At 56.9% G+C, this 18,427-nt stretch overlaps 2 protein-coding genes across 3 annotated transcripts; both read right to left on the bottom strand.

Annotated features, from left to right (window-relative positions):
• Positions 1 to 407: 407 nt before the first annotated feature.
• GRIN3B (glutamate ionotropic receptor NMDA type subunit 3B) lies at positions 408 to 5,536 on the bottom strand. 2 transcript variants are annotated; one of them, XM_015886285.2, is made up of 10 exons: positions 5,074 to 5,535; positions 3,609 to 4,195; positions 2,482 to 3,532; positions 2,240 to 2,385; positions 2,034 to 2,149; positions 1,794 to 1,945; positions 1,547 to 1,711; positions 1,397 to 1,464; positions 1,026 to 1,295; positions 408 to 909 (listed from the first exon to the last, which is right to left on the bottom strand). In XM_015886285.2, the coding sequence occupies exons 1-10, from the start codon at positions 5,506 to 5,508 to the stop codon at positions 615 to 617; spliced, it is 3,285 nt and encodes a 1,094-aa protein (XP_015741771.1). In that variant the 5' UTR covers positions 5,509 to 5,535; the 3' UTR covers positions 408 to 614. The 2 variants fall into 2 exon arrangements, with proteins under 2 accessions (XP_015741771.1, XP_032296917.1); XM_032441026.1 differs by having other exon boundaries at positions 793 to 960; positions 5,074 to 5,536.
• A 1,148-nt stretch (positions 5,537 to 6,684) lies between these two features.
• WDR18 (WD repeat domain 18) lies at positions 6,685 to 16,528 on the bottom strand. The gene is made up of 10 exons (XM_015886332.2): positions 16,276 to 16,528; positions 15,094 to 15,204; positions 13,547 to 13,680; positions 12,916 to 13,057; positions 12,117 to 12,260; positions 11,820 to 11,884; positions 11,583 to 11,707; positions 9,100 to 9,266; positions 7,922 to 7,990; positions 6,685 to 7,694 (listed from the first exon to the last, which is right to left on the bottom strand). The coding sequence occupies exons 1-10, from the start codon at positions 16,483 to 16,485 to the stop codon at positions 7,563 to 7,565; spliced, it is 1,299 nt and encodes a 432-aa protein (XP_015741818.1). The 5' UTR covers positions 16,486 to 16,528; the 3' UTR covers positions 6,685 to 7,562.
• Positions 16,529 to 18,427: the final 1,899 nt, after the last annotated feature.

Raw genomic sequence — 18,427 nt, 5'->3', positions numbered from 1 at the left:
GGCACATCTGCAGGGCTGGGGGGAGAGAAGCTCAGGGAGAAACAAGCTTGGAGCAGGTAGGGGGTTGTTTGTGCTCTGCAGAGTCCTCCCAGCAGCATCATTGTGCCCTTAGAGGTGCTGCTGCCTTGGCTTCCACCAGGGCTGGGTTTCTATGTTGTCAATGTGGGGACTCTAAGCCCTCTGGCTTCATTTTCTCTGCCTTTCCCACATGGGTCCCCTCCTATTTCTTTCTCATTTTGACTCGATGAGCCCTGGGTGCTGCTCTGGGGCTGGGCAGCATGACAAGGCTTCTGGGCATGGGATGTGCCAGGGTGCAAGGAGTGACCATAGGCTTCTAAGAGGAGAAGGGTGGGTGGGAAAGGGGGAAGGTGGGAAAACAAACCAAAATCATATGATGAATGAGGAAGTAGAGTTCATTCTATTTAATGTACAAAATGTGTTTGTATATAATAATAAATATTATATCTAACAGCTGCTTGGTGCTGCTCTCGTGTCCTGCTATACGGGGCTCTGCTGGAAGGTGATGTGAAGATCCTGGAGCAGGGCTGAACCCCCACTGCTGTGCTCAGGGCTGCAGGGATGCTGCAGGCATCCCTGGCTGTTACAGCTGCTCCTCATCTCTTGCATTTTGGCCTCAGTTCTTTGCTGTCTCGGAGGGAGGTGAGTGCACCACTGTGCAGCCCGAGGAATGGCCAGCAGTGCTGATGTCTGTCCCTCTGCCCCACGGGGCTGCACTCTCTGGCTGTAGCTCCTGAGCTCAGTGTGATGTCAGCTCCCTGCTGCCTCCATTCCGACGCTTGGGATCTCAGCCCTGACCCTGGGGCTGCTCCTTCCTCCTGGGCTCGGAGCGTGGGGGTCTCGTGTGGCTGCTGAGCCCCGTAGGCTGCTGTGCCGGGGCAGGGCTGGGACCTGACCATGGGGCAGAGCTGTCAGCTGTGCTCTGCTGTTGTCACAGTGCAGCTGGAAGAGAAAACACAGGTTTGGTTGTTCTCCTATTAACACGCTTCAAACCCCCCCGTACTCACCTGTCCTCCTGCCTTTGCTCTGCGCCCAGGCTCCTCGTTGTACCCAACACTGACACCAACTCGCTTTTCCTCAGCAGCGCCGCACGGAGCTGCTCCCTCATCACCTCGATCTTCTCCTCCAGCTCCCTCAGCTCGCTCTCACCCCCTGCCCGCTCCCCCTGCACCAACCCATTGCTGGGAGGCTCTGGGGGTCCCTCGGTGGGGTCCAGCTGGAAGCGCACCCTGCGCGTCTCCTTCCGTCCGGCTGCTGGGTTCTGCTGGGGGCTTTGCCTGGGGGGAGCCCCCAACAGGGGGATTGGGGTTAAGGCTGAGAGGGTCCTCTGACACCCCAGGGCTATGGAGGGGGGTGGGCTGCCTTTACCACGCTTTACCTCCGCTCCAGGCTCAGCTTCGGCCTCCTCTGCTCCTCTGTGCCCATGTTGAGAGCGCGGTGGATTTTCTGCGGGCCACAAGGAGGGGTGATAAAGGAGATGGGGGGGTTGTGGGAGGGAGGAAGGCAGCCGTGCCCTCCTCTTCCTCACCTGGCTGGTGTGCAACCAGTAGCTGAACCGCTTCTGGCGGCGGATGCGGGGCAGGATGAGGCGGTAGAAAGCGTGTTCCCCCAACGAGGTGAGCAGCGCTCCGCCCAGCCCGATGCACAGCAGCACGAACAGCCCCGAGAAATGGTAAATCCCCATCTGCAGGGTCTGTGGGATGGATGGGGTCGGCAGTGTGAAGGGGATGGGACACCAGCAGAGACCCCCCACCCCCCGAGCCCGGCTGCCCCACCTCAGTGACAGCGAAGACGCGCTTGCCGCAGGGCACCATGCGGTACCACTTGTCGTGCAGCAGGTCCATGAATCCGGCTGATTTGTAGCGGCTGATGAACTCTGACAGCTTGGAGGTCAGCGGTGAGTGCTGCGGGAGGCCGATGCCGTAGCCTGGCCCCCACAAACAGGGGAGTAAAGAGGCAGCGCTGGGACTGGGGCACATCCCCCCCTGCAGCCCCAGTGCTGTGCACCTGCCCACCTTCAATAGCAAAAGGCTTCCCCACGGTGAGCAGCTTGCAGTCGGAGTCGATGGACACCTCGTAGTCCAGCAGGGACTTATCCATGATGAAGGCATTGAGCTTGGGGGGTTCTGTCCTGCATCAATGCTGGGGGCTCAGGGGGTGGGGGATCACAGAGAGGGGGGAACAGGAGGGTCTCCCTCCCCCCAGTGCCCCTGACCCTCACTTGAGCATGGTGACGCCATCGGGGGTGGTGGGGACGTTGTAGCGCCACATGTGCCCGTGCATTTCAGGGAAGCTCTTCTTGATGTATTCCTCGGCGCTGCTCTCCCATACGGTGCCAAAGCGAAAGCCTTGTGAGGGGTGGTGCAGCTGCAAAGGGCACCATGGCATCAGAACCCCCCCCCTATGGGGCGAGGGCACCGGGCAGGAGGGGTCGAGACCCCCTCAGCCCAGCGGAGCTCCCACCTTGGGGTCATGGATGCCCGAGAGCTCCTCAAAAGTCTTCTCTCCCACCATGACAGCTGCCAGGTTGGCCGTGTAGCTGGAGAGCACCAGGAGGCAGAAGATGGCCCAGAGGTTCATAAGGAAGCGGCCGGTGCAGCATTTGGGAGTCTTGCTGGAGACGGTGCGCCCAAAGAGGATGGCATAGCAGAGATTGAGGGCTGAGGAGTAGGAGAAGATCTTCATGCGGTTGCGGCCGTGGGGGGTCATTCCATAGGGGCTCTTCCACTCGTAAAGGGTGAGGAAGAGTGCGGTCATGTGCAGGGCCACGAAGATGCCCACCCATGTGGTCCAATGCAAGGGCCACATGAAGGCCCCGATGGGCGACGCCGTGTCCTTGGTCCTCACCAGGATGCCCAAGCTGGTGGAGAAGAAGGGGCTGGTGAAGTCGATGACTTTGCTGCGTGCTGAGTTGATGCTGAAGGAGGTGACGGCCATGTGGGCCGTGCCGCTGAGCAGGTCCCCCACCAGCCCCGTCCAGCGCCCGTTCTTCCACGCTCCATATTTCCCATCTCCCACAATGTAGAGCTCAAAGTCGAAGGGCACATCCTCAGCCAGCCGCTCCAGCAGGTCGATGCAATACCCATAGCAGCACTTCTTGTACTCCCGCGGCACAGACCCATTCTCAGAGCTCAGCTCCTCAAACAGCGCATCCAGCACAGCCGAGTCGTTGGTGCCGGGATCCAAACAGAGCTGCCCAGCGGGGCAGCTTCCATCCTCATCCACCTCCCGTGTGAAGACAAAGGGATGCTCCACCAGCGTCACCACCCGCAGCCGCGCACGCGTGCCGCCGTTCCCCTCGTGTAGGGCTTTATGCTGGAGGTGGCTGTGCCACGCGCCCTCCTCCAGCCGCAGCTTGCCGTGCTGCCACGTGCCCACTGTCACCCAGGCAGGCTGTCCTTGCAGGTCACGCTGGAGGCTCCACACACGGTACTGCTGCTCCGTCTGCACCCGCGTCCCATCCTGCACCCGTACCAACCCCGTCTGCCCATGGAAGGAGGTGTTGGATAGGAACCTGCAAGGAGCAGCGGGTCACGGAGGGGATCTTTGCTTGGAGGGATGGGCAGGGGGTTCTGCAGTATGATGCTCACCGGGACAAGAAGCTCCCTGAGGACTCGGTGCCGTCCCCGCTGCCGTCATTGCAGTTCATCATGGGGGGGTTGAGCACGAGGTCGGGGCGCACAGCGGCGGCGCTGCCCACAGCGCGGGTCACCAGCTCCACTGCATCACGCACAAAGGCCTCCAACGGTGCAGCTCCCACCTCCCCAAAGGCCAGCAGCCCCATGGGCAGCCCCTCGCCCTGCAGCTCGGCAGCGTGCAGTGGGGAGCCCAGCACCCAGCGCACCTCCTGCGCCCGCAGCCCCGCACGCTCTGCTGCCCTGAAGAGCCTCCGTGCGCGCCTCAAGTCACAGCCCAGCACCAGCGCGGGGCCGGAGAGGGCTCCAAGGTGCTCCCGGTGCTGCCGCAGGCACCGCTCAGCCCTGGGTTCATGCAGGCAGCGGAGGTCCAGCACAGTGTGCAGGGAGAGCTGTGCGTGGTGGAGGAAAGCGGTGACATCCCAGGGGCGGCACAGCAGCAGCGTGGCCTCGCGCCACTCGTGGGCCTGCAGGATGCTCGCCAGCACCTCTGCCAGTGTCTCCAGTGAGCTCTGCCGGTCCATGTGGAAGTGGAAGGGGCTCTGTGGGCACACAGGGCAGTGGGAGACCCTCAGTCCATCCCACCCCACTCCCAGCTCCGTTCCCCAGCAGCAGCATGGGCTGAGGCCATGGTTTCCCCCCACCTCCCAGCTGCTGATGCAGCACTGCAGGCGTGCAGAGCCCGTGAATGTGGTGCAGTGCTGAGGAGCAGCTCCCTGTGCTCCAAATGGAGGGTGGGGGCTGCCAGCACCATGGGCTGTGTGCGGCCCCAGCCCTGAGCAGACAAGGTGAGGATGCAGCCAGCACTGAGGGAGGCACAGCCAATGTGTGCTGGGCCATGGAGACCCAGCAATGGAGCAGAGCTGTGGCTGAGCCCTACAACAGGTGAAAGAACCTAAATGCTCCTGAGAGTACAGAGGGAATAACAGCCCCAAGTGGATGGGGTCTGACTCCAAAGAGGGTTGGCTAAAGGAAGGGAGGGGAGCAAGTCCACCCCCAAGGGTACGGGGTTGGGGCTCAGCTCAGCTGTGAAGGGGAGGGGGTGGACATCACACATCCTAGGCTACCTTGGTCTAGGAAGTGGGATTGGGTTGGGACAGAGCTGTGATGGGACTGGGACAGAGCCAGGATAAGGGTGGGATGGGATCTGGGATGAAGCTGAGGAGCCCTGAGTGACCCCTCCAGGGCGGGGGCCACGATATTGCCGGGATAGTGAGGAGATGAGAACCGGGATAAGGGCGGAGATTGGGGGCTGGGATGAGGTCTGGGACGGTGCCGAGATGGGGATGGAGGTAGGCAGGGATCGGGGTGGGATGGAGCCGGGGGATGATGGTGCAAAGGAGACGGGACGAGAAGAGAGCGGAGAAGGGATGCGGGGCCGGGACGGAGCGCTGCGGGTCCCGTCGGGTCGGACACTCACCTGAGCTCGGAACGGCGGAGCGCGGCCGCTCCCGACGACGCTGACGAAGGGAACGCGCAGAGCAGCGGCGAAGAAATCGATCTGGAGCAGCTCACGACGGGATCGGGGCACGGCCAACACCGCAGCCACCCCGCGCCCCAGCAGCGCCCCGCACAGCCACCGCAACAGCGACACCGGGTCCCGCACAGCAGGACCGCCCGCCACCACCTCCAGGCTGCGGTTGTACGGCAGCACCGCCCCGAGACCCCCCCCGGGACCCCCCCCGGGACCCCCCTCGGACAACGCAGCGCGGACGGGGCCGGGGGAGGAGGAGGGAAGCAGCGCTCCTAAGCGCACAGCGGGGCCGGGCCGGGTCGGACCGCGGCAGGGATGCGGGTGTCCCCCCGCAGCCCCCAGAGCGGCCGCCAGCAGCCACAGCGCCCGCAGCCCCTCCATGGGGCCCCGCGTTGAGCCCGTCGGGCCGGGACGGGGCGGGATGGGGCGGGACGGGGGCGGGGGCTGCTCGGTTCGGTGGGGCGGGACGGGACCCGCAGCTCCGAGTGCGGTGGGGGGGAGCGGAGCCGCACGGAGGACACCCGTGCCCCGCCCGCCCCGCAGCATCCCTGGGAATGGGATGGAGGGGACCCCCCCGATCCCCCCTGTTCCATCCTGGAGCTGTTGCGGGATAAAGCGGAGACCCCCGAAAATGAGGCTCGATGTGATGCGGTGCGAGGGGAGCTCGATGCCAGAACGCTGCGCTGCCGGGGAGACGGGGAGGGAGAGGCTGCACTATATTAATAAGGAAAAGAAAACGAGCGAGAAAGCCAAGGAGCAGCTGGCAATAAAAATATTGATCACCAGACAAATGTAATGAGTCAGAGCTAATGAGTTTCCTTAGCGGAGATCAGAGCGGGGGAGGGGGGGAAGCTGGGACAGCCCTGGCAAGGAGCAGCCCTGCAACCCACGACCCACATGTGAGGCCCAGACCCCCATATAAGCCCCCGACCCCCATTATATGGGGCTTATAGCCCCCGACGTGCGGTGCCCGAGTGGGAGAGCTCGAAGCAATGCAGCCCCGGGCTCTGCGTGCTGCTCCGTGCTGCAGCTGATCGATGCCCATCCAAAATGTCATAAGGAAAGCAAGGAGCAAGAGAGGGGGGGAAAAGGAAAGAGTAATGTGGCTGATTAAACTAAAAGCATTATCTAAACGAGCTGGCATGAGAGCGAGCTGCACGGCCACACTTGTGTTATTAAAGTGCACTTTCAATCAGTTGTGGTGGGTTGAGCCCGGTGCTGGGGCATGTGGGGACAGCGATGCCCTGAGATCCCATATACAGTGCCCCAAATCCAGCCCCATAGAGCCCCCAGGGGCTGCAGGGTACGGTGGGGGGCGAGGGCAGCAGGAATACATGAGTGAATGCTGCTCATTGCTATGGTAAGACCCCTCTGCCACAGCACCCTGCACTCCAGGAGCACAGATCTGGGGCATGAGGATGTTTTGGGGCTGCTGGAGGCTCAGGGTGAGAGCTTTGGGATGAGAACTCACCTCCCTGCTGCCAGCACTGGGCTGGATGTGATGGTAAGTGAGTGAGGAAGGGGGAAAGGAAAGGGTTAAGAGAAAGCTCAGGCACCTTTCACTATAAAAAACAAATCTTTTATGTAAAAAATAAACCTAAACAAAACCCACGACACCCCCGCTGCCATGCTAGTGACAATACAAAAGGCTGATTTCCCAAGAACACCGTGGAAAAAAAAAAAACCAAAATAGCTGGATCCAAATATATATAAATTGTCAACGGACGAGATCGGAAATAGCACCATGCTTCCCCTGCCCAGCCCTGTGCCCTGGGACAGACACACACAGAGCCCCCCCCTAAGGGTGCAGGGCCCACAGCTCCAGGCTCAGTGCCCCCATTGATGGCTGGGGGTGCCCAGGTGAGGGCAGGAACTGCTCAGCCCCTGCAGCACGGGAGCAAACCAAGCCCCAAGTGGGGTCCAGGATGCAAAGGGTCCAGAGTGGCATCTCCAAGGCAGGGGTGGGCAGAAAGTGTCTCTAAAATCCAATCTCAAACAGGTGAAAAAAACCCACTTTTCTGTCCGTGCCGCAGGGTCGTGTAATGAAAAGAAACATAAAAAGGCCAGGGGAAGAGAAAGGAGAAGAGCAGGAGCTGCATCCTGAAGGGCACCGCAGCCAGGGACGCTCTGCCCGCAGTTGTCTGCACTGCAGCTGCACTGCTCAGCTCCAGCCCTGTGCCATCCTGCAGGCAGGCAGCTGGGACCACATACAGCCCCCGTGCCCCATCTCAGTCCTGTGTGGTCAAAGGGATGCCAAAGGGAGTAGTCAAATGCTCCTTTGTGTGTTACGTGGCCTGACAGGTGCTGGCGAGGATGCGAGCCACGTGTGCTTGCCCATCTACACGTGCCCATGGGCTGGTTGTTCTTCCCCAGGAGCTGGGCAGAGAGAGGCAGAGGGGGGAGGGGGGTGGAAAAAAGGGGTGGGGGTCGCCTCCTCATTTGGCTGGTTTGGTGATGATGCGAGCAGAGAAGTCAAAGAGGTTCTTGTTGATTTTCCGGAGGGTGCTCACCTCCTCTTCCAGCTCGCTCACCTGGATCGTCAGATGCTCCTGGTCTCCCATCAGGTTCTATGGCAAATAAATGTGACAGTAGAATTTCAGGGACCTGGAGCTGACAAGCAGCACATCCCTAACCATTTAATCCCATCCCTTCTTTATCTCCCATCCAAAAGCTGCAGTCCTGACGCCATCAGAGGGTTCTCCCATCCCAGCTTTGCTACCATAGGAGCCCTGAAGGGATCTGCCTCATGATAAAGTGCCTTCCCCCCCTTTTCTCCCCCCAGAGCAGCTCTCACCTTTTCTCTCGTTGAGCACATCTGAGAGTACATCTTCTCTGCCTTCTCTAGATAGCTCTCCCCAGACTCCTGCAAGGACCAGATGGGAACAATTAACACAGAGGACCTGAGCCCTCCTCCCCCAGCAGCCCCAGAACACTGTGGGGGAAGGTGAAGATGTCCCCCGTCCCCTGCACTCAGCCACATAGGGCAATGCAATAAGATAGTGATGCCATGGGTATGGCCAATATCCTTTGCTGCAGCACCAGGAGAGCATGGCTGCAGCTCCTCTTCAAAACAGAAAGCCTGTGCTTGGGGAGGGGTCCCAAAAGAGACCCTCTGAGGGTGCCCATGCAGGGGACAGACAGCAGAGGAAGCTTGGAGGACAGCACAAGGCTCTGGGTTTGTATAATGCTGCTGCTGCTCCCCCCCAGCACCGTGCTGCTGGCGTGCTGACATTTCCAAATCAGCTCCAGCCCCTCCGCTGAGCTGCGGGCAAACAGCCCCTCCTGGTTGGGCTGACACTGCGCTGCATGGAGCTCATCCATCAGCGGGGACAGGGCTGTCACTTCTCCCAGGGACAGATGCTGACAGAGGAGGGAAAAGCTCTGGGGCTGCTGGCAAACAGGACAGGGACAGACAGACTGGTATGGCAGTGAGCCTGTGAGCATTAATGGCACAGGACAAGCCCTGTGGCTGGGGATGGCCCTGCTGGGGCTCAGTACAGCAGAGAGAGCCCAGAGCACAGCACCAGGCGGGGAGGACAAATGACTGCACCAGGCAGGACTGCAAGGGGAGCACAAAGGGAGGGAGAATGGATTTCACTGCATTGGAGAATGGACTTTATGGAGTGGGGGAACAGCCTCTGGTTAAAAAAAAAAAGGAAGAAAGAAAAAGATGATGCTCAGTAGAGGATCTCAGTGCATGGTCTGCAGTGCATGGTGACTCTGGTCAGCTCAGGCCTGGTGAGCCCCCATCCTTTGCCTCACTCCAAACCACCCTACCAGCCCAGAGCTCACTGCAGGAATCCTCACAGCCCACTGTACACTACACCACAAACAAGAAGTGCACCAGGTCCTTCCCCAATGGCAAAAGAGAAACTCACCAGACCCCATGGAGCTGCTGATGGTTCACAGCCATCAGGCTGGGAGTCAATTCTACACCCACCCCCCCCATGCAAACCCTCCCCTGCCCAGTACCTGATGGTGCAGCCCAAGGCGCAGCGTCACTCCCTCGCTGCCCTGCTCGTCAGTGCTTTCAGTGCCATAGAGGTGCTTGCTGAATTTAGGAAGAGGCACGCTGGGTTTCCCATCTGGGTTGAGCATGTTGGCTGGGGCCAGCACTATGAAGGCGTTCGTAACTGGACCTGGCGGGGTAGGGGGGACACACACAAAGAGGGATGGGTCACTTCTCTACCCACCCCAACATGTTTCTTGGGTAGAACAAACACCAGGACCTGTCCATCTCCCAGCACAGTGGGACAGCACAGCTCTCAGCTCCAGGGACACACCGTGCCACCCCCCCCACCATGCAGTGATCCGCCTGTCCTCTGCAGCATCAGCCATCCGTCAGCCCCTGCGGCTCACGCTGCTGCCTCCTGGTAATGATCTATCACATGCACTCGTTTGGCAGAGCTAACGAGCGCTTTAATTACTACATTTACCCACACAGGCTGCTGCTTTCTGTCAGCAGCCCCCTCCACCCCCTGCTGCGAGCTCACACTCCTATTCCCATTGCTCCCCATATCCCTGCATTGGCTGCAGGACCTCCGGCCCCTGTGGCTCTGAGCCCCCCCACAGCCCCTGGCTGGTGTGTGAATGGAGCTCAGGCACTGCTCATAAATCCTGGCCATCCATCTTCCCCACCTCAACTCGACCGCACAAAGGGAAAGGTTAAAAGGATCCAGATGCACCTGAGCGAAGGCAGGCTGCCACTGGAGGCACAGAAAGCTGCACAGCAGGGAAGGAGCTTGGCCTGGGGGCTGGAGCAGCCTGATGCTCTGGGTCTGTGCTAAGGAAACACCTTGGAAGTGGAAAGATCAGTAGCCCAAATGAGAATAGAAATGGCCTCAAAGCTCAGCCCTCCTTGCACACTTTGTCCTGCACACACTCCATTCAGAGGGTGCTCAGCCAGGAGCAGTGCCTGTGCACACAGTGCCAGCTTCTCTGCAGTGGCAGAGCAGCTCTTGCCCTAGCAGTCACAGCTCATTACCAGCAGCAGCACAGCTCCTCAGTGCCCATCTCTCTGCCTGTGCTCAGCCCTAACCAAGGACAAGCAAACCTTGGAGAAGCCCCCTGCATCCTTCCTGCCAGCACAGCCATGCTCCTCTCCAGCCCTGAGCCATGTCCAGTTCCTCTCATCTATTTCCAGCACCATCATGCGGGGAGGCCACTGGTTTCTCTTTTGCCTGCAGCCGCCTCCTTTGCCCCCATGAGAAGTACATCATTGTCCAGAGCACATCAGGCAGGGGGTGGCTGTCACATCAGCTGTGGTAGAGAAGCCAACGTCAGCTATGGCTCACAAAGGGAACATGCTGGAGGGGCAGCAGAGCAGCAGCGTGGAACAGACCTTGCCAGGAGGGCTGCGCTACAGCTTGGAGAGGCAGAGGAAAAGGCAAAGGGGAGGCCACAGCCAGTGAGCAGGGAGCCCATGGCTGGGGCAGCTCCAAGGACAGAGGAGTCCCACATTCCTGATGCAGAAAAGCCACAATGAACCCATTCCTGGGCTCCCTGCAGTACAGCTCTTGCATTACGTCCCACTCCCACACTGCTCCCATGCTCAGATGAAGCATCCAAGCACCAACAGGGTAGTAATGGTGCCAGGGCTGCTGGGGAAGCCCAATCCCTGCCCATAGGAAGAAGCCAGTCTGCAAAGGATGCAAAAAACCCCCTTGCCTCCCAGCCCTGGCACCCAACCGTATGGTGCTGCAGGGGCTCATGTCTGACTGTGCTCCCTTGAAGGCTTGAGGAGGGTTTTAATGCTTGGCTTGCAGTGAAAGCTTGGCCACCTCTCCTCTGATGACTCACACAGCTCAAGTTTTGCCTGCTTGCTCTTGTACTGCTAGCAGGGCAAGGCTGCATGGCTGCTGCAGCAGGTCCCTGGCAGAAAAGAAAAGCAGAAGGAAAGAAGGAACAGGTCTGCACACAGCCTGGGTCTTACAGCCTGCAACATGAGGGCTAAATCACCCACTGCTCTGAGGCACCTCACTGCAGATCTGAGCTTATAAGCGTTGGTTTGCATGGTTTATTGGATCCATCCGCCTGAAATCCCAGCCTGCTGATACCAGATTCTCTTCAGGCCTAATGAGCTCATGGGTGCCTGCTGCTGGGGTCACTGTTTCTCCTTCAGAAGCATTCTCTCCCTCTCATTTCCTCCTCAGGTGCTTGGGTGTGACTGGGAGAATTGCTCCCTTTGGAAAACAAGAACCTGGACTTCCTCAACAGCCGGGTGAAATCTGTGACTCACTTTCTGACAGTGCACAGAGAGCTTGTTAACAGACGTGGGCAAGGTCAAAACCCCACTCCAGACAGCTAAGGCATCCCTTTAATGCCTCTGCCCTTCCCAAAAGGGTGAGACAAGCAGCATAGAAATGCCTGAATTGCCGAGGGCAGCGTCAGAGCAAGACAGCAGCAGCTTTTAACAGACAAGGAGGGAAGGATCATGGAGATAAGGGCATGCCTACCTTTGTGATTCACCGTCTTCAGGCACTGCTTGCTCTGGATGTCCCATAGCCGCACCGTTTCATCGTGTGAGCCAGAAAGCAACAGGCTGCCATCCGTGGAGACTGACAGACACGTCACCTGGTTCCTGGAATGGGGAAGGGATGTTTAAACTCTGGGTGACCCAAGGTCTGCCAGAAACCGGTGAGGTGGGCAGTCAGGGGCAGTGAAATACATGGCAGGTATGTCTGGTATCTCACCTGTGCCCTTTGAAGATCTTCCCATTCTCCCGCTCTGTCTGGAAGGTCCGGTCTCTCTGAACTGGCTGCAGACATGGAAGATGGAAGGAAGAGTGAGAGGGGATTGAGTTCAGCAAGACTGAAGGCAGCAGATTCATTGCTGTGTCTGGACAGGGCAGAGGAGGTGCAGGGGAACATAGGGGTTCCCTGACAGATCACACTGTCACACAGACAGGAGGTGGCAGTGGCTCACAGTGCCAAGTCAAGGCTGGGCCACACAATGGCAGTGCCAAGCAGTTCTGAAGCCCCAGCACTCACCCAGGCACAGAGATCAACCTGGAAGATGGATCCATCCATGCCACCACAGAACATGTGATACTCGGAGAGGTCCAGGGTCACAGCCATGATGCCCACATCAAACAGGACTGAAAGCAGGAGCTCCCCGGATGAGACTTCCCAGAGCTTGAATAAGACAGCACAGAAGAATTAGGGGCTTAAATATTCACTGCTTGACTGGAAGAACACGCTGCTGCTTACCAGCACTGACATGCCCAGCAGCAAGCTGGCAGCACATACCAGCACCCCATCCCACTGTAGATGGGGAAACTGAGGCACAAGTTGGCTTGCCCTGGGTCACTTGTTAAGTCCCATGCTAACCAAGACAGAATCCAAATGAGACTCTGGAGGCAACAAAGCTCCACAGCAGCTCTAAACCAGCCCATGACCTCCCTGTGCCCGTCTTGTCTCTCGGGGTGGATCCCTCCCAGCTCCAGCTCTGGAGCTGGTTATGCCTAGAGGAGCCAGCTCTGTGTTCCACATCCTTCCAGATCAAAGGGACAACAGCAAAGGGAGATGAGAGGAAAAGATCCCCACACCCTCCAGGGACAATAGAGATGACAAAGCATGAGGAGCCCTGGTCTGAGGGCAGGTGCAGTGAAACCACTGGTGTTTGGAGAGGCAAAACTCATTAGGTCTGGCAGCTCTGAGTCATCACAGAGGCAGCCAAGAAACTGAGCTACTGCAACCAGCGTGGACAGCTCTGCAGAAGTTCAGCTTTAACCCTCTGGGGTGTGCAAACCTCCAGGTTACTTTTTGTCCAGACTGGTCCAAGTCTTACCTTTGCTGTCTGGTCAAGGGATGCGGTGGCAGCTCGTGCTAAAGGTCCTCCAAAGCCACAGCACATGTCTGTGATGGGGAGGCTGTGTCGGGACCACACGTGGCGAGGGTCTGGGATCTGGGAGGGCTCTGTCTGTAGAACACTAGAGGGGAGAGAACAAAGAAAAGGGTCAGCAGTGCTGGGGATACCAATACAAAGCAGGTGTGAAGGAAAGCTGGCCAAGGCTCTGCTGCCTCTGGAATGGCACCGTGTGTGTGTGTAGGAATCAAGCTGAAGGCAGAAGTGGTCAGCAGCCACAGCACAAGGAGAGCAGGCACTAGAGAGATCCCCCACCCCAAGGAATAGAGCTCTCCACTGCCATTACCTGGGGAAGGGCACAACCCACCCTTTGTTAAAAGGAGAAAGGCAGTCAGAGGGATATGCTGTGATAGGATAACACAGGAACAACTTGCCTAAGGAGGGCACAGACTCATCACCATTAGTAAGCTTTAAGAACAGCTTAGAGATGTAGGCTTAGGCAGATCCAATCCTGCCTCCAGGATGTGGCAGCTGATCTCGTGCTGTGTTCCTTGTCCACATGCTCTCTGCTCCCAGAACAAGCAGACCAAGATCTCCCTGTGGCCACTGTTACCTGTACAGGTTCCACACCAGTGCCAGGCAGTCCTTTGCCCCCGAGAGAAAGTGGCTGCTGTCATCAGTGAAGCAGAGACATGTGAGGTCCTGGTAGTGTCGGTTCAGGATGGCCAGGAGGTTCCCATTGGAGACCTGAGGAAAGGACAGGAGAACACTCAGCAGGGAGTAAACACAGCAAGAAGCAGCTTGAGCAGGTCCTGGTCATGGTGACGCTGGAATCCGGTGACAGCACTGCAGTTTCTCTGGTCAGGACAGAAGCACGCAGTAAAGATTTCCTGTTTATTGTTAGTATTACTCTGATGGCTTCCTCCAACCTCCTGTGGCATCTCAGCACTCAGTTTGAAGGCACGCGATGGCTGCAGGGGTTATAAAGCCATAGGGAGCTGTGTGCCAGCCTGGGGGCTGATGCATTCTAGCCAGGGTGGGTGCTCTTGGACCAAGAGGACCTTGAGGGTAGACAAAGAGATCCCCAAAGCCAGAGCTTTCCTTGTTAAAAGGCAACACTGAGGATAGAGAGGGAGCTAAGGAGGTGGTGAGGGAGCCCCAGAGAAAAGAACAGAATCAACTCCCTCTCATTGTCTGAATTATATCTAAAAATAAAAGCTAACTTCAATTCAACAGTGAACAAGGAGTTCTGCAGAGCAGGTGGATAACTGAGGCTCCTGGAGACCATTTCCAGCTCTATGATGGTTTCCATGCGGCCTCTCCAACGTGTGCCTGTTTGCTCTGCCATCACCCACTGCTGCCAGCTGCTCTGAAACACTGCCAAGGCGAAGCTAGCTGGAAACAAGGAGAAAGGACCACGCTTTGCAGATGAAGCAGAGCAGAAACCAGCTCAGAGCATCACAAGTAAGCAACTCCCACTTGCTGCAGTCTCAGCCCCAGTGTTCCCTGATGAATTAAGATAGAGCCACCCACGTAACGAGGCTCAAAAACATTCCCCCAAGATTGAGAGGTTTACAGGTTAGACATCTTGGTTTTTAATCCTGGGGCTAGGAACAAGCTGTGTTCTTTTATTTACTTGGCGAAGCTCTTAGAACACAGCATAATCCCCACATAAACACCACCACTAATTGAAAATAGGATGATGACAAGAATATATCAGCCTGTAGGGACATCCAGCTCACAATTCACATACAAACACTAGGCCAGAATGTGGAAGGGATGCTAAGTGAATGCTAAGTCCTGGTTTCTGCACAAACCTTCTTCTCTCCAGGACTGCTGGGATATTTCACTTCCTTCAGATCCAAATCACTTTGACCTGCACTGATTTATGGCAGCCTTCAAACTGACACTTCAACTGCGCACAGTTTTGAAGCCAGAAAGAACAGCACCAATAAGATGCCAAAAGATGACCACAAATAAGTAAAAAGTCTTATGGTAAATGTGAGGAGTCAGACCCCAGGCCCAGAAAGGTGAGGGAGGAAGTGCTGTGCTGGAACACCCCTCAGCATGGGTGTCATGCAAACCCATTTGTGCACCTTGAGAGGCTGTGAGCTCAGCAGCTCCACATTGAGCCCTGCATGGGCAGGGTGTGTTCCTCACCTCCCACAGGTAGATGCTCTCAGCAACACCAGCCAGGATGTAGAGCCCGTTGGGAGAAGCTGTTAAGCAGGTCACTGGTCCAGGGCAAATGATCTTCTGCTGGAGCTGGTCCTGGGAACACAAAGACAACAGCAGCCATTTAGTAGGGATGGGGATTTGGGGAGGAAAAGGGAAAGCAGAGCGTGGTTCAGCTCAGACTCGAACACAGCAGAAGAGACAGTGGAGAACTGCAGCCTCTAGGACTGCACAAATCCCACTTGGCATTTCACTTTGTGTTTAAACCCACAGCAGGAAGAGAAATTCCCCTTCTTCCCACCTGCATCCACACAACTCCAGCCAAAGGCAGCAGGTACAAAAGGCAAGAAAATTGGATAGAATTATGCTCCATGATGGGGAATCCTGGAGATTCAGCAGAAAACAAGCTAAGATTACTCCAAAATTACATGAAAAGGAAGGAAGGGAAGGAAGGGAAGGAAGGGAAGGAAGGGAAGGAAGGGAAGGAAGGGAAGGAAGGGAAGGAAGGGAAGGAAGGGAAGGAAGGGAAGGAAGGGAAGGAAGGGACTGTTCTCTCTTTCAGAACAGCTGTTTTATAGCAGATCCCATACAACGTGTGGGGACTATAAGAGAGCTCTGGGCCCTCCCTATGGTCTGGGGAGGAGGGGTGAGGGGGATCCAGGGCTGTGCAACACCATGGGGGGGTTCTGTGGGGTGTAGGGGGGGCTCAGGATGTGGGGCTGTATAGAAGAAGGGGATCTGACCATGGGGATATCCATATAGAGAGTGTCTCAGTAAAGAGATGAAGGTCCTTATGGAGGCCTCCCACCACATAGGTGGGGGGAGAGAGGGGTGAAGGGGATCCAGGGCTGTGCAACACCATGGGGGGGTTCTGTGGGGTGTAGGGGGGGGCTCAGGTCCCTAGTCAGGATGTGGGGCTGTATAGGGGAGGGGGATCTGACCATGGGGATATCCATATAGAGAGTGTCAGAGCAAAGAGATGGAGGGCCTTATGGAGGCCTCCCACCACAGAAGTGAGGGGGGGGTCTTCAGAATGGGGGGGGCCTGGAGAGGATCCCAGCACCCATAGGGAGACAAGAGGGGCCAGAGGGGCCCTAAGGAGGGGGCGTCTGACCATAGAGATGCTGGAGGTCTATGGATAGAGGGACCCCCCCCCCCAGCCGGTACCTTCCTCTGCAGCTCCCACACGTTGATGTAGCTCTTGCCCAGCTGGGCCCCCAGCAGGTGTTCACCTCCCAGCAACGCCAACCCGCGAGGCCCGGTGTTCCCACCTCGGTAACCGGGTAAAGCGGAACCCGAATGCAGCTCCCAAACCGAGCAGTTACAAAGCGGCCCGGCGGCGTCCGACACCAACGCCACCTCCATGGGCGCCGCCATCTTCGCGGTCCTCCAGAGCCAGAGAGAGCGAGGCTGGAGTGTAGAGCGCCGCCCTTCCGCTGGGGGGACCAATCATAGAGCTAGACCGCTAGTAGGCGGAGCCAAGCGGGATGGAAGCTCAGCAGGGTCCAACGTGTTCGGGGTGTGGATGGGTGACCTCTCGTAGCCCCCCCATAACCCTGAATGGGGGGGGGGGATAAAAACTTCACACAACCACGTATTTTTTAATTATTTTTTTTTAATATCTCATCAACTTTACAGGGTTACAATCGTCTTAAATATTCTGCAGCTTAAATACAATCTGTATAATAATGTTATTATAAAATGTAAACTTTCAGTGTTTTTTTTTTTATTTTTAATTTCCTTTTTTTTAATTATTTTTTTTAATATATATATATTTTTTTCGTGTGTTTTCTTTCAATAATCAAAAGGTTTCAATACCTGAACGTATGCAAAACTGAAATAACCCGCCAGCTGTGGGATGGAGCCCCTCCAGCCGCCGCTCTCAGAGGTAGAAATGTGGTTTTATGTCTATTTTTTTTTGCCTTTCTTTCATAATTTTTACCTTTTTTTATCTTATTTTTTTACCTTTTTTTCCCTTTTTTTTTGGTCTTTTTTTTCTTTCTTTGTTTTTGTTTCTATCTGTTTTATTTACCTGAGTTAAGATGTGCCCGTTGGATGAATACCTGCAGCTGTTCCCCCCTTGTGTTCCTTTTCCTTTCCAAACCCATTAATTTCCACTTAATTGATATGCTTATGGGGGGGAGGAAGAGAATCTGAACCCCAAATCCCAATGGCTGTATGTATAACACATAAAACCCAACCCAAGGCAAAGGGGGGGGGGGGAGCCTGGGATGGACCCTCAGAGTGCAGCTCTGCTGGGTGTGATGCAACCAAAGGGCACTTCCAGCCTTTGGGGGGGGGGGGGGGGGGGTGGGATAAAGGAGGGGGGGAAAAGGGGGAAAATGGGGGGGAGAAGGGGGGGATGCTCCCTCCCCACCAGCAAAAAGGGGCTGAAAAACCCCCAATCCCCTGAGTTTGCCACATTCCCATCCCAAGGTTGGGGGTGGGGGGACACCTGTGCTGCTGGGGGGAGGGGGATCCATGTAGGATGGGGGGGAACCCTGTGCTCCCATCTGAACCTGAGGAATTGAGATAACACCGACGGGGGTGGGGGGGCATTGGGACGTGATTGTGTGTCACGCAGATGTGCATGAAGGGGGGGGGTGATGTGGGGAGGGGGATGGGGGGGCTGCTGGGAAGTGGCCATGGGTAAAGCAGAGTAAAATGGCTGCGTTGGGGTGTTGGGGGATCGCTTTGGGAATGGCATCGTGTACAAACAGGAGCTGTGCCATTCAGAACAGGCATCGTGAATGGATCTGCAACAGCATCGCTGTGCACAAACCCCATCCAGAGGAGCTCATAATGCATAGATGTGACCTGAGTGTCACCCACAATTGCATCATGCACATATCCCAGCCGGGCAGCATTGCACACCTTCATATGAGGACACCACCTCTAAGCTTTTGGCTTTAAAGCACTGGCTTGGGGAGCACAAGTGATGCCTCTGGACTGGGTGTAATGCTGGGACTCCTCCTGGCCCCCAACCCAAGCTGTGTGGGTGCTGCTATGGCAGAAGCAATGCCCGGGGCATGGGGAGCAGCAGGGAACAGATTTTGTCCCTGGAGCTGCAGCAATGCTGACACCACCCAATTTTCCTGCTTCCTCCGGCACCACCATCACGCAAAACAAAACGCCCCGTCCCATCATCACCAACAAAACCAGTTTGCTGTTGGAAGAGTGAATAGCAGATCGGGTGTCACCTCGCCCTGAGTGTTGGGGAGGGGGGAAAATGTGCCCAAACTGGATCTGCACAGTAGTATCACCTTACAGGGGAGGGGAATAACAACATCAGCACAGAATAAAAAAGCCACCTGACAAT

This window comes from Coturnix japonica, chromosome 28, assembly GCF_001577835.2.
Source record: "Coturnix japonica isolate 7356 chromosome 28, Coturnix japonica 2.1, whole genome shotgun sequence".
NCBI classification, from domain to species: domain Eukaryota; kingdom Metazoa; phylum Chordata; class Aves; order Galliformes; family Phasianidae; genus Coturnix; species Coturnix japonica.
Note: the sequence above shows the minus strand (reverse complement) of the source record. Positions and strands in the feature narration are given on the sequence as shown.